We start from the raw sequence: 14,158 nt of genomic DNA, 5'->3' as shown, positions 1-14,158 counted from the left end.
ATCTGCCCCTCTAAGATTTGTCCTGGACTTTTTCCTACCAGTTGGTGGGGTCTATGGCTTTACACCCCACATTGGCAGGGGAAATTCTTAAGAATTCTTTATAAGGAGTGGTTGAAGCTTGGCAATATTCCAAGGAATGTCTGTGTTTCCTGGGAAGTGGTCTGTGTCACCCTGCAGGCAGAATCGTCCCTGAGCCAGACTGGCTGGTTCTAGAGTCGCTGTTGCCTGGGGAGGGGTACAGTGTCCCCTGGCTCTCCCCATCCCCCACAGGCTGGCTAAAGTGCAAGATGGGAAAAACAAAAGCATTATTTGCAGATTCTGATAGTGCTTCCACTGGTACTGACTGCAGTTTTCAACTACAATAAAGGTTTTGTCAAATTCTTTTAAGTTCACGTCTTTATCCTCTTGGGGAGGAAACAGAGAAACTTTGATAACAAGGAAGTAACCTCAGAAGGGGGGAGAGGGAAGTAGAGGGGTCTGCAGAATTCACAAATGAGTCCTAAGTCCCTGACATGATGCACAGAGTTGACCAGGCCTGATCAAGAGATCAGTGCAGTAAACACAAAGGAAAAGGAAAAAAATAAAACAATTTAGAGGAAATAGGCTACAGGGGCTCAGTGACTGCTTTTGCTTTTTGGGGAAGGAAAAGGTGACCCCTTTTCTCTCCCCTAAGTCTCTGACTCATCACATAGGAAAAGAGATAGGGGCCTGACTAGACCCTGCCTTGCAATCCCCAAGAAAGCAGGACAAGTAAAACTTAACCCAGGTGTGGGTGGGGGAGGAAAGGAGGAGAAATATACCCTCTGACCAACATAACAAGGAATGCAAATCCTACCTCTCTCACCCCAATCCACCTGTCACTGAATCATGCTATACTGGGCAGAGATAAAAGTTCTTTTCCTCCTGGGGCTTGCTTATCCAGTTCCCATAGCCCATATCCTTCAGGCCTTTTTTGAAGTAGTTCTTGGCTATCTCATAGTCTCGGGCAGCTTTCTTGGCCTCACCATAGGAGAGTTTCAGTAGATCCCTGCGGTAACGGAAGGAGCAGAGCTTCTTAAATAGAAGAAAAATGTTCTTTTTAGAGACCCGGGACAATTCATTCCGTGGCCTAGAGAAACAAAAGCACTCATTATTCACCTGGGACCAGGACAGGTGGGGTCCCAAAGTGGAGAAATCAAGGCAGTGCAGGCAACTCAAGATCTGCAGACATGTGCTGCCCCCAAACCCTGGCTCCTCACCCATCCACGGTGCCTCTGGTGCCGTCCAGGATCTCTAGGTCATAGCCATCGGCCAGACACCAGTTGACACTTGTCTCCTTTGTCTTCCCAGATTGCCTTTTGGAATCATATACACTGACTCGGCCAACCTAGGAATCCCAGAATGATGGGAGAAAGATGGAAACCTTTAGGAATGAGATTCTGAAACAGGGACTTAAGACTAAGGAAAGAGGTGTGTGGGGCTGTGATCTTTTTTTCCTTATTTAGGGCTCTGTTTGGCTATGACTGAGCAGAATCTAGATATACTAACTTCCCCTTGATTCAAACTAAGACTAAGAGAAGGAAAACCTCTTAGCATCCAAAAGGAGGAAAGGATAAAGTTCTTGGGGCACCAATAATGGCTCCCTTTGCCTAGAGTACATTTTTGCTCTGCTCATAGGATCGATCTAAAGGAGAAAAATGCCAATGGCAAACAGAACAGGGTTATAGTACCTTAGGGTGGTTGACAGTAAAGGGGTATCGTAGTCCATCCTCAAATGCACTCCCATCTCTCGTCATACGACAGCAAATAGCACGGGTCAGATGCCCTTGGCTGAAAAGGTAACCTAGGTACAAAAAAAAAAAAATGTATACACACCTGTGTTTGCACCAGATGCTGTTAAGAGGCAGAGGCTAGTGGGGATTTGGAGGCATGAAACAGAGTTGTCAAGACAGAGAAGCAGCTTTCTGATTGTGGCTACATAGGATCCTTGGGATCACCAAATATTTAAGCACAAAATAAAGGGTTCTAGGTAAGGCCAATTGCGGTGGACAGCAAGCAAGCTAAAACACTGCAATTTTAAGCTGAGGTTTCTTTAACTCATCTTGAAAAGCCCAGCCTGGTGTGTCTCTACTTAAGCTGCCTAAATTGGTCTCCCTGCCACAGCAGCCTGGACACTCAGAACCATTCCTGATGATGGACTCATGTTTACTTTCGAAAGCGGATATCACCTCCACCCCTGGTAACACAGTATGTAGTTTGCTAGGATTTGGGCACAAGGACAGACTGGCTCCAGACCCCAAAGCAGGTCCCTTACCTAATGTGACAGATTTGAGATACACAGGCTGTAGGAAGTGAGTTAACAGTGCCCCTTGTAGGCCCAGCACGTTCCAGCGTAGGATTTTGTCACTACAGGACATGGTACGGAGTCTCTCCCCGAGCCGAATGCCATCCCACGTAGGCACAATGTCGCTGGACTCCACAGGGATTGTGCCCTCCCCTGCGTGAGAGACTTGGGTAAGACCTACAAGTACCACTGGATCAAACCACTCCTTGGCATGGTGTGTGTATTCCTAGGGCTTGGGACAAAGGCCAGCCATCTATTCATTCTTCATGGATCTCACAGCACCTGCCCTACACCTGGTGCTGGGAGACAATGGTGAGCAAAACCAGGTAAGATCCTGTCCCCTGAGAACACTGCAGGGATCAGAGGACAGGAAGGAATGGAAAGGACACCAAGCAAGTGGACTGACATATCCCTAAGGCTCCAATGCTAACTGACAGTGCTCTGAGGCTGTGAGAACAAGGACTGCAGGGGATTGCCTGGGATAGCAGAGTCTAGGCTGAGACAGAAAGGAGAAGGGGGAGGGAAGAATTTCAGACATAGAACTAAAGCCAAGGGCCTGAGGCAGCAATCAGCCTGGCTATTCAGGGAGCTGATCAAAAGCCCATGTGACTCACATACATGAGGGATGGGGATAGTGGCACAGGGTGAGGCTGAGATCATAGCAGATTTTGCTTTTGTATGAAGTGCAGTGGGAAACCACTACAGGGTTGTTATTTTTTAAAATAACAGCTTTATTGAGATATAATTTGTATGCCATACAATTCACCCATTTAAAGCATGTAAGTTAGTGGTTTTTAGTATTTTTTTTTTTTTTTTTTTTTTTGGAGACAGAGCCTCAAGCTGTCCCCCTGGGTAGAGTGCCCTGGCATTACAGCTCACAGCAACCTCCAACTCCTGGGCTCAAGCGAGTCTCCTGCCTCAGCCTCCCAAGTAGCTGGGACCACAGGCGCCCGCCACAACGCCTGGCTATTTTTTGGTTGCAGCCGTCATTGTTGTTTGGCGGGTCCGGGCTGGGGATTCGAACCCGCCACCTTAGGTGTACGTGGCTGGCGCCTTAGCCGGTTGAGCTATAGGCGCCAAGCCGGTTTTTAGTATTTTCACAGTTCTGCAATTATCACCAGTTAATTTTAGAACATTCTATCACTCCAAAAAGAAACCCTCTGCTCATTGGCAGTCACTCCTCCTTCTCTCCCTCCCACCCTCAGGCTGCAACCACTCGTCTGCTTTCCATCTCTGCAGACCTGTCTGCTCCGGACACTTCATATAAATGTAATCTTGCGTATGTGACCTTTTGTGACTGGCTGTTTCCACTGAGCAGCATGAGTCTAAGCCTACCCATGTTGTGAGTAGATGTCAGCATTGCTTTCTCTTTATGGCCAAATAATATTCCTGTGTATAGATTTATCACGTTTTATTTATCAGTCCTTCAGCTGATAGGTATTGGGTTATTTCCACTTTTTCTGGCTATTATGAATATGCTGTACTGAACATTCACACACTGGTTTTTGTGTGGACACATTTTCATTTCTCTTGGGCATATGCCTAGCACTGGGACGCACAGTGACTCTGTTTATGCTACTTAGCTGGGTTTTAGGGCCACTCTGATAACTGCTAAAGTGTGGCCTCAAGGGAGCAGGAGTGGATGTGAGGAGGTGGGGGGAAGCAGGCAAGTAGGAGCTGGTGAGTAGGAGTGAACCTGCAGCCAGGGGAGACCAGGCCCGCCAGTTCCTCAGGCCTGGGTCTGTACCATTTCTTTTTCATCCTCCCTCTCTCTAAGCTGACGCTACCCATTTCCCCTGCTAGGAAGACCCTACAGGGGAGCGCAGCCATGTTGTACATCCAAGGAGGATCTCTCCTCTGAGCGAGATAGGTACCTCCGCCTCCTATTTGACCTAGAGGTCTCCCAAACTGACAGATTCAAGATTAAGGTGACCAGACGTCCGCTTTTTAACAATTTGTCCTGTGTCTCGCGGTGTTTTTAAAAAGTCCCGATTTTTGGAAAGAAAGAATGCACCACAATCTAGGGAAGGGCGGGACAACAGGAATGGAATATACAGTTCGGCTGCTGTAAAGGTTAATGTAACTCCATTTGGGAATGAAGAGGTTAATGTAACTTTGTTTGGAAATGAAAAGGCTAATGTAAACTCCCTACTCCCCTCCTGGGCAAGGTGGCCAAGGTGGACCTGCGGCCTACTCCTTTGAGCCACAGGCACCGCCCTATACATAATTTTTTTTAATGTATTATATTTGTAAATTGTACTTATGTTGAAATTAAAAAAAAAAGTTAAAATACTATTTTTGTGGTCTATGAAAATTTTTGTTGCTCCATATATATCAAATTTTTAATCAAGAACACAACCCTCCTCCGCCCCACCCCCACCCCACCCCCATCAATGGTGTCCCACTTTACCAATGTTAAAATCTGGTCACCTTATTCAAGATGGAACTTTGATCCTTCTACAGAACTCCTCCACTCAAGACTTTGGGGTCCTGGGAACCGGCAGAGGTTTTTTGGGAAGGAAGGAGGGTGCGTGTCACTCACCATTCTCTACCTTGGTACGGAGCTTGCCTTGTTTGGGATTCTCAAAGACAGGGTGGTGGGAGGAGTCTATGTTTTCCATGGCCCGGTCACTGCAGGACTTGTCGAAGAGGGCACCGTCTCCACAGGGCGCAGTGCTGTAGGACAGGGCACCTGTTCAAACTCACCTGTGCAAACCTCCCCCATTTCCTGGGTGGGGTTCAAGAGTAGTCAGATGAGGCAGAAGGATGTTTTCTGGGGACCACTATAAGATAGCAGAGGTGGGCAGCAGGGTATGTGAGTCATTCTATACCAGGCATGTGTCTCAAACCCAGAGTGGAGTGTGGCTGGTGGTGGAGGGTCTCATTTGCAGCCTGGGAGTGTCCTGATGCCCCGCCCAGGGCTGCCACGGATGTGTGCAGACCTGATATAGAGGTGGAATGACACAGTCTTCTTTATCTGGAGCTTTTCTCCTCCCCTAGCGAGTTCAAATATGCTGTCCCTTGCTGTCTGGGAGTTGTATTTCATTAATTCACTGTAGAGAAATCTACACAAAGAAAAAACGGTTAGAAAGACAGGGTCAACTTTGGGAAGAGCAGTTGCTTCAATAATCTGACCTCCATCTGAGCCCAAAGTTAAGGAAAAGCTTTAAGGCTAGGCAGTGCCTGTGGCTCTGAGTAGGGCGTAGGCCCCATATACTGAGGGTGGTGAGTTCAAACCCTGCCCTGGCCAAACTGCAACAACAACAAAAATAGCCAGGCACTGTGGCGGGCACCTATAGTCCCAGCTATTTGGGAGGTTGAGGCAAGTGAATCACCAAAGCCCAAGAGCTGTGAGCTGTGATGACTCCATGGCCCACAATTGCCCACAATAAAAAAAAAACAGTGAGACTTTCTCTCTAAAAGAAAAAAAAAGAGAGAAAAGAAAAGCCTTAATATTGCAAACTTTTCACAATTGCTCAGATAGAAAGAAGTGGTAGGGCATTCTCTATGGGAGACTCCAGCATTGCAAAAAGCAAAGTTAGCCTTTTGGATCAGTTTCCTTTCTTTTGAGGGCTCCGTGCTATGGTGGCCACAGGGATTCTAGGGCAGAACAAATTGATTTCAGGACTATAGGAGGCTGTTGCTTTTAATCTCCCCTCATAAATTAAGGAAAAGGTGAGCTGGAGAAGAGAGCTAGGAGGAACACTGAGGTTGTTTAGTCCTAAAATGGAGGTAGAAGACAGCCTTATACACAAGGCCCTGAGAACCAAAAGGTCATCTTGTGTTTTTTAGAAAAGGACATGAAAAAGTTAGTAGAAAAAGGATAGCACTTAAAAGCAGGCTAAGAAGCAGGATGCAGCCCAGTCACAGAGGAGACCAATTCTGTCAGACAGGTTCGAACGGACAGGCTAAATGCAAAGGCTGCCTCAACCACCTGCCATCTCCTGGGGTTTTGGAGGTTGTGTTGGAGCACCGGTGCCCAGTGGCAGCAGAGGCGTGGAGAGAAGGGAGGCACAGCAGCAGCCCCGCCCCAAGTGCCCACCTGATGAAGCCCCTCCGGGAGATGATCTCTGCGTGGCAGTCATTGACAGTTTCTCCCTTCAGGCTGAGGGAGTCTCCCTTCACACACCGATTTCCTAGAAGGCATTGAAAACACAACTGGAATCACCAGAGGAAAATCATGATGAACAGGGCGAAGGCTATTTGTTCTTAAATATCAGAGGTGGCCTCAGCCACAATCTATCAGCTTCTTGATGCCCAGATTCCCTTCTCTGGAGAGAACTCATTCCTCATTGTGAACTGGCTGTAGCTAAAATCAAGTATAAGGAAAGTCTTTGCTCCCTGCCTTGAATTCCCTTGCCTAGAATTTGGGGGAGAATGACAAGAACCCACTTCTAGCCAATGTGGGAGGCAGATGCCTGGAGGAGTGTACTCCAGAACCTCACTCACCGGTCCCCAGGCTTACTACAACACCCATGTCCTCAGAGTCTTTCTTCATGACGATGGCGGCCAGGATCTTACGGCCAAGCAAGGATGGCTCAAAACTGTTAGTCAGGGTGTTGAAGCAGCGGTGGCTCAGCATGGCTATCTGGTCGTGGAAAGTGCTGCCAGTGAGCGGGAGCTATGGGGACAGGAGGCTGTGTCAGAACCACAAATCCCAGGCCGTGTCCACCGCATCCACTATGAGCAGGGAGACCAAGCTCTTCTTGACACATGTCCCTCTCCCATCTACTGTCCCAGTTATGTCTGCTACAGAGGCTGACAGTGAGGCCCAGTTTGACTCACATGACAGCAAGTCAAAGTGAACTCCACCAGCAAGACCCCCCCCACCCCCCCCACCCCCAAAGAAAGCACCAAAAGTAGATGTCTTAACTGTCTTAGGCTGTGCTTCTGGGGACCTTGAGAGGAGGAGCAAAGTTCTTCTGAGACTGGCCCCTGTCACTGGGGTTACCTCTGTGAAACCCATGCGTTCTGCCTTCTCGTTCTCCCCAATCAGCACACGGAGAGCGGCATCTGCTGCCTCCTGCTTGCCCTGCTTCTTGCTGTGTGCACACACAGCTGGGAACCAGCGACCGCCAACTTTTGCTTGGTAAACAAACCTTTGGGATGAGAAGCAGGGAAAAAAGACAATCACCAGGCCCTGAAAGTTGTTCCAGGAAAGAGGTAGTTTTGCTTAAGATGGAAACAGTTTTGCAAACCTATGGACCCATCAATCTTGACAGCTGTTTCTAAGGGAGCATTTTCCAGATTTTGCTCATTCACAAATTACAGTATTATTTGTACTAGATCCAGATATCACTTGAATTATTACCTTTTTTCCTAAACTGGCTCTTGAAAAACAGACACATTTACAAAGGAAACTTTATATCACAGCTAGAAATGGAAAACTAGTATTTGCAATGAATTGAAGGTGGCTGCAAAACTGAATATGATAACATCACGTTATTAAATTCTGATTAGATGCTGTTACCTGCAAAGGCTCTGGGCCTGTCTTTACTGTAAAGGAAGTAAGGAAGTATTACAGAGGAACTATTAGCCCCAAAGTCAGACTTTCTTCTGAAGCAGGGATGAACCTTCCTGTGCGGGAATCACTGTCACTTGATATGCTGTCTGATTTTTGAAAGTACCCAAGTCCATTTCCTCATTCGCTTCCCTATTAGCTTAGTAGGACTTAAGCCAGACAGGTCATTGTGTCAAGGTCTGTCTTAGGCCAGGGAACCAAGCTTTCCTGAGGGAGTTATTTTTCTCATGCTTGAGATGGCTATGGGGCTAAGTGGATGAGTCTGGGGCCATGAGCTCTGCTGATAGTAAAATATACAAACAGAGAGGCCTCCTTGCTCCTTGCTGAACATTTCCACAAACACTGAGGGAAGAGCACAATGGAGTAACAGTTTAGAAACCTCAAGACAAGGTGTTGAGAACCCAATCTTGCAGCCAGATCCTAATCTAATCTAGTGGCTAGGTAATCTACCTGCAGATAACAGAGGCATCAATACCAAGGTTTAACAGCTCAGGCAGTAAAAACACTCAATCAAATGTTCAACCACACCAAGTTTCTCACTGTTGCACCCCAAGCAACTGAATGTCTTTATTCCATCTTGGGCCCAGGCTGGCAGGTCTATGCCAGTGGGCTTGAGTTCAGGAGAGGCACAGGTGCACCAGAAGGGGATGGAGAGGGGTCAGGGCCAAATTGTGCTGGATTTTTCCCTGAGGGACCCAGGAGAATCTCACTGATTACATATTTGAAAAGAATATGAACTCTCATGCACAAAGTTATATAGGTGTATGATATATACACAGACATGTAAATTCTGTTAATTCTACAATTAGAATCCTTTAGAGCTGTGCTGTTCAATATAGCTACTAGCCACATGAAACTATTAATCCTAAAGAAATTAAAATACAATTAATAATTTAATGCCTCAGACACATTAACCACAGTTTGCGTGCTTACCAACCACATGTGGCCAGGAGTTAGCCCTTTTAGTGGAATGAGTTAAAGTGAAGAAAATGAATACGAAACAATTCTTTTGAGAGTTTTGGCTGTAAGAGAAGCAGAGAAATGAGGCAGTACTTAAAGGGAGGGTAGAGGGAAGATTTTAACAAGGTAGATGTGGGCATGTTCACAGGCTGCAGGGAATTACTCAGAGCAAGTGCAGGTGAGGAGAGAGAGGAGATGGTGAGGAGAGGCAGATGGTGAGAAGGTGAGGGTGAAGCGAGGGTGAGGAGAGAGGGGAGAGAGGGAAGAGAGGGTGAGGAGAAGGAAGAGATGGTAAGGAGAAAGGGAAGAGAGGGTGAGGAGAAGGAAGAGAGGGTGAGGAGGGGGAAGAGAGGGTGAGGAGGGAAGAGAAGGTGAGGAGAGGGAAGAGATGGTAAGGAGAGAGGGAAGTGAGGGTGAGGAGAGAGGGAAGAGAGGGTGAGAAGAGGGAGGTGAGGGTGAGGAGAGGGAAGAGAGAGTGAGGAGAAGGAAGAGAGGGTGAAGAGAGGGAGGTGAAGGTGAGGAGAGGGAAGAGAGGGTGAGGAGAGGGAAGGGAGAGGGAAGTAACAGTAAAAGTCATTAAAGTAGTTAAGGATGTCAAAAACAAGAGCAAAGAGAAAGGGAAAAAGAGGACCCAGCATAAGTCACATTAAGAAGGAAGCAACATGTCATTGTCTGAGAGGTCACTAAATGCAGCTACTAAGTTAGCGCTGCCCCTGTCTATGTGATCTTCCTCCTGCACCCCCCCCAGGAGACGATGGCAGAAGCCCTGTCTTCAATCTATCTTCAATCTAGTTCATAGTAAGTTCTTCATAACAAATGAATGACTTAAAGTTCTAGGAAAGATTTTATAGATTTCACTGAAGAGAACGAGGAAATGGACTGACCTGTCCTATGAGGATTGTGCTTAAAGATGGGGCGGGGGGGTCATTGAGAGCAAAGGAAGAGCTGCTGGAGGGAGATCACGCCCCTCCTCTCCTGGATGGGCTAAGCTGGGCAGATGAGCCTTGCTAGTCCCCTCTAGTCTCTGCATTCTAAATTGGGTCATGGTGGTCAAAGAGCTAATTTTTTTTATTATGTAAAAAGCTCTTACATACCAATAAACAGTGCAACCCAAAGAAGAGAAGAACAGGTGGTTCACAGAAAAAGAAAACACAAATAACATAAACATGAATAAATGAATGACATTATTTACTACTAGAGATAAATTTAGAATTACAAATTACCATTTTTATGTACTTTTCTCCTTAATGACTTTTTAAAATTGAAAAGCTAGATGCCATACATGTAAAAATTCAAATAGGAGTATACAATAAAAGTGTCCCTCTTTTCCCAGAAGCAGATGTAGTTACCCAGAAGCAGATATAGTTACCAGTTTATTTTAAACGTTTAAGAAAATACTTTGTAGGACACAATTATAAGAGGGATTTTATCTAACAAATGTAATCAGTGCAACCTAATTCTTTGTACCCTCAATGAATCTCAAACAAAAAAGGGGAAAATATTCTATGCCTATATGAGCATACTATTTTTGAGGAAGGAGAAATAAATCTTATACTTCTCAGTGGTCCTAAGAAAGCAGCAGGCAGCTGCAGAAGAACTCTTTCTTTCAAGATCAGAACAAACTTTACATGCAGATGAAATACCCTTGAAAAGAAAAAGAAAAAGATAAAAAAATACTTTGTAACTAATAATAATGCCCTGGTTTCTAATATCTGTAGTTGTAACTATGTAGCTGATATTGAATTGAAGAAAAAAAAAAGTATAAAAGAGCCTAGAAAAAAACTGTTCCTGGAACTCAGCATTTTACCCCTCAATGCACCCTGAGTTCTGGCCTGCAATTAAAGGTTCCTTCCTCTATATTGTTGGTGTGTCTGTCTGTTTTAATTCAGTGTGTTTCTGCAACATTTTTGGTTCCCTGACCAGGAAAATGAGCAGGTGGATTGGGACTGAGAGATTCTAGGGGCTTCCCCCATGCCAGGTGTGTAGGATTGGGACCAAGACTCTAGGGGCTTCCCCATGCCAGGTATAGCACTCCTTGGGGGTACTCACTGGCACCCTGACTGATGCTGTTCCCTAAGGATTCTCTGGTGCTGATGACACAGAGGGGAGGTCCCATGGTGGTCCAATAAGGCAGCAGCTCACCAAGAGAAGAATGAACATACTGTGGAAGGGCATATCTAGACTTAGGTAAGAATTGCATTACAATCTTTGGGAAGCACTGGCCAGGGACCTGTCAACCTTTCCTGCACAACACTTACAGAGTACCTTACTGCAATATGTGGATGATTTACTCTTAGGCTATGAGTACTAGAAAAGGAAGTGCTCAAGGAACTGATATGTTGTTAAAACATTTAGAGAACTGTGGATATAAAATTTCCTAAAAGAAACCAGGTAATTTGTAACCTGCTTGTTCCTAAGGCCAGAGAATTTTTAGAGGCAGCTGGTTTCTGTCACCTGTGGATCCTAAATTTTGTTGTGCTTGTATGAAGTTACAAAGGAGGTAATAAAGAGCCCCTAGTGCAGTGGTTCTCAACTTTCCTAATGCTGCAGCCCTTTAATACAGTTTCTGTGGCACAGGTTGAGAACCACTGCCCTCTAGTGTAAAAGGCCCTCAGGAAAAAGCATTCTAAGCCATTAAAGAAAACTCCCACCTGGAACATCTTCCCAAAAGGCAGATTATAGCACTCACCAGTCAACATTTATACTGATTCAAAGTATGCCTTTATAACCCTGCATATGCATGTTGCACTGTGTAGAGAAAAAGGACTTAAACTCAGCCGGAAAACAAAGTATCACCAAGAAATATAAAACTTATTGAAAACTGTGTAGAAACTTAGCAAGGTGGCAGTAATGCACTGCAAAGGACACCAAAAGAGGCAAGGACTTTTAACTTTTTTTTTTTTGCAGTTTCTGGCTGGGGCTGGGTTTGAACCCACCACCTCCGGCATATGGGGCCCGTGCCCTACTCCTTTGAGCCACAGGCACCACTGAGGCAAGGAATTTTAAAATGCTGAAAGATGGTGCATGTTAGTCTTGAAGGTTTGTGAAGAAGAATTAAAAAAGAATTTTGTGGCTCAGCACCTGTGGCTCAAACGGCTACAGTGCCAGCCATATACACCTGACGTGGTGGGTTCGTATCCAGCCCAGATTCACCAAACAACAATGACAGCTGCAACCAAAATATAGCTGGGTATTGTCATGGGCGTCTGTAGTCCCAGCTACTTTGGAAGCAGAGGCAGGAGAATCGCTTGAGCCCAGCAGTTGGAGGTTGCTGTGAGCTGTGATGCCACAGCACTCTACCTAGAACAACTCTGGCTCCAAAAAAAAAAAAAAAATTTGTATGTAATTAAGTTGATTATAATGAAAAGGAAATTTCTAGTTAAAACCACAAAGTTGTCTGTTCTCAGTTTAGTAAGACTTATGTTTGAAGTCTCTTAAATTTCTATTCTTGTACACATATTTAAAGTAATGAGAGGCCAGGCACAGTGGTTCATACCTGTAGTCCTAGCAATCTGGGAGGTCAAGGCAAGTAGAATGCCTGAGCTCACAGTTTTGAGACCAGCCTGAGTCACAGCAAGACCTTGTCTCCAACAACAACAACAACAAAATATATACAGTTGGCACCTGTAGTCCCAACTACTCCGGAGGCTGAGGCAAGAGAATTGCTTGAGCCCAAGAGTTTGAGGCTGCTGTGAGCTGTGACAACACAGTACTCTACCGAGGACAAAAAAAGAGACAAAAATGCATCAAAAGTCAGAACTCAAAGGGACAATTTCCCATTGTAGAGTTAATACAAAGTTTGTTAAAAACTTTCTATCTTTTTGCCTGCTAAAAACTGTGGTTGCTATGTTATGAATAGTCTTGAGATAAGGTACCAGGACTCAGCAGAAGACCCAAGGTCAGTTACATTTGAAACTAAAAGTCCTCTTTACTTTTTGAAACAGCACAGTCACTTTTCTTTCTGAATTGGCATTGTTCTGTCTGACTCTTGAACATACTGTTAAGAAATGACTTTACCATGTTGGAAATTAACTGGAAACTGCATGCTGCCAACAGGCCACAGAATTCTGGAAAAGTTTTTTTTTTTTTTTTAGACAGAGCCTCAAGCTGTCCCCCTAGGTAGAGTACTGTGGCATCACAGCTCACAGCAACCTCCAACTCCTGGGCTCAAACAATTCTCCTGCCTCTGCCTCCCAAGTAGCTGGGACCACAGGTGTCTGCCACAACACCCAGCTATTTTTTGGTTGCAGCCGTCATTGTTGTTTTTTGGCGGGCCCAGGCTGGATTTGAACCCGCCACCTTAGGTGTATGTGGCTGGCGCCTTAGCCACTTGAGCCACAGGCACTGAGCCAGAATTCTGGAAAAGTTGAAAGAATGAATAGAACATTAAAGGCCAGTACAGGGAAAATATGCCAAGAATCTAAACTTCAGTGGATCCAGGCTTTACCATTAGCATTGTTTAATGTATCACAGGCCCCGACCCATTTTAAGAAATTTACCAGGGACCCCAAGAAAACTAAGAGAAAGAGAACTTACTAACCTATTAATGTCACTGGGAAAAATAATAAAAAGATTTCAGAAGTGGTGAATGACAGATGTCATACATAGTTTATCTCCCCTGTCCATCCCTATTCTCCAGGTGGGGATTAAAGATTGAAGCCTGAGCCTACTGAAACCACGGTGAAAAGGCCCCTACTTGGTGATCCTGTCCACACCAACATCAGTGAAGGTGAACAGCATTGCTGCCTGAATATATCACTCACATGTGAAACGAGCCTGTGAAGAGGAGTCAATGACAACCACAGCATCCCCACTGCCTTACCCTGAGAAAAAGGACTGTAGTCCTGCCCTAGTCACATACCAGGAGCTGACTGGTCTATGCATGGCAGAAGCTTAAAGACAAGCAGCAGTGGCATGGGACTGATTATTTGCTTTGGACTTTCTCACCTTTCTTCTTTAATCTCAGGTATAAGACATGGTGAAGGTTGTGAAAAATGTATCCAAGACGTAACCCAGACTAGACAAAGTGTCAAAACGGTTATTGGTTTACTTCATATTATGAATGTACAGGAAAGCCTGAAGGAACCTGCGTATGTAATAACAACCAATATCAGGTATGTATACCCCAGTGGGCCTGCTGTTTGTTACAATCCTTCTGAACCCCCAGAGCAGACTGAATTGGCTACGTGGTAAACTGATATCCCTAGAAAAGACACTAACCCAAGTACAACAGAAGGAATACCTAAACAAGTATTATGAATCTTTGATGCATGCCAAGTTTTTAATTATATAACGTTTAAAGGAGGATGTTAAATCCATCTTTGGAAAGACAATACACTATTCTTTTTTTTTTT

The 14,158-nt window shown here is 45.2% G+C and overlaps 1 protein-coding gene across 3 annotated transcripts in view; it reads right to left on the bottom strand.

Annotated features, from left to right (window-relative positions):
* Positions 1-378: 378 nt before the first annotated feature.
* The window catches only part of ADAR (adenosine deaminase, RNA specific), a 62,728-nt gene continuing 48,948 nt past the window's right edge, over positions 379-14,158 (bottom strand). For 2 of the 3 annotated variants that reach the window (XM_023516415.1, XM_003795329.2), the window contains exons 7-15: positions 7,197-7,422; positions 6,773-6,944; positions 6,366-6,459; positions 5,266-5,388; positions 4,866-4,999; positions 2,294-2,476; positions 1,710-1,822; positions 1,239-1,366; positions 379-1,108 (exon numbers count right to left, since the gene is read on the bottom strand). In XM_023516415.1, the coding sequence (XP_023372183.1) occupies positions 871-1,108; positions 1,239-1,366; positions 1,710-1,822; positions 2,294-2,476; positions 4,866-4,999; positions 5,266-5,388; positions 6,366-6,459; positions 6,773-6,944; positions 7,197-7,422 (1,411 nt within the window). In that variant the 3' untranslated portion in view covers positions 379-870. The remainder of the gene's footprint in view (positions 1,109-1,238; positions 1,367-1,709; positions 1,823-2,293; positions 2,477-4,865; positions 5,000-5,265; positions 5,389-6,365; positions 6,460-6,772; positions 6,945-7,196; positions 7,423-14,158) is intronic. The other variant, XM_023516414.1, reaches the window with a different exon arrangement.

Source organism: Otolemur garnettii, unplaced genomic scaffold (assembly GCF_000181295.1).
Source record: "Otolemur garnettii isolate 467f Iridium unplaced genomic scaffold, OtoGar3 scaffold00091, whole genome shotgun sequence".
In the NCBI taxonomy this organism is placed as follows: domain Eukaryota; kingdom Metazoa; phylum Chordata; class Mammalia; order Primates; family Galagidae; genus Otolemur; species Otolemur garnettii.
The sequence above is the reverse complement of the archived record's forward strand: the minus strand, read 5'-3'. Positions and strand labels throughout refer to the sequence as shown.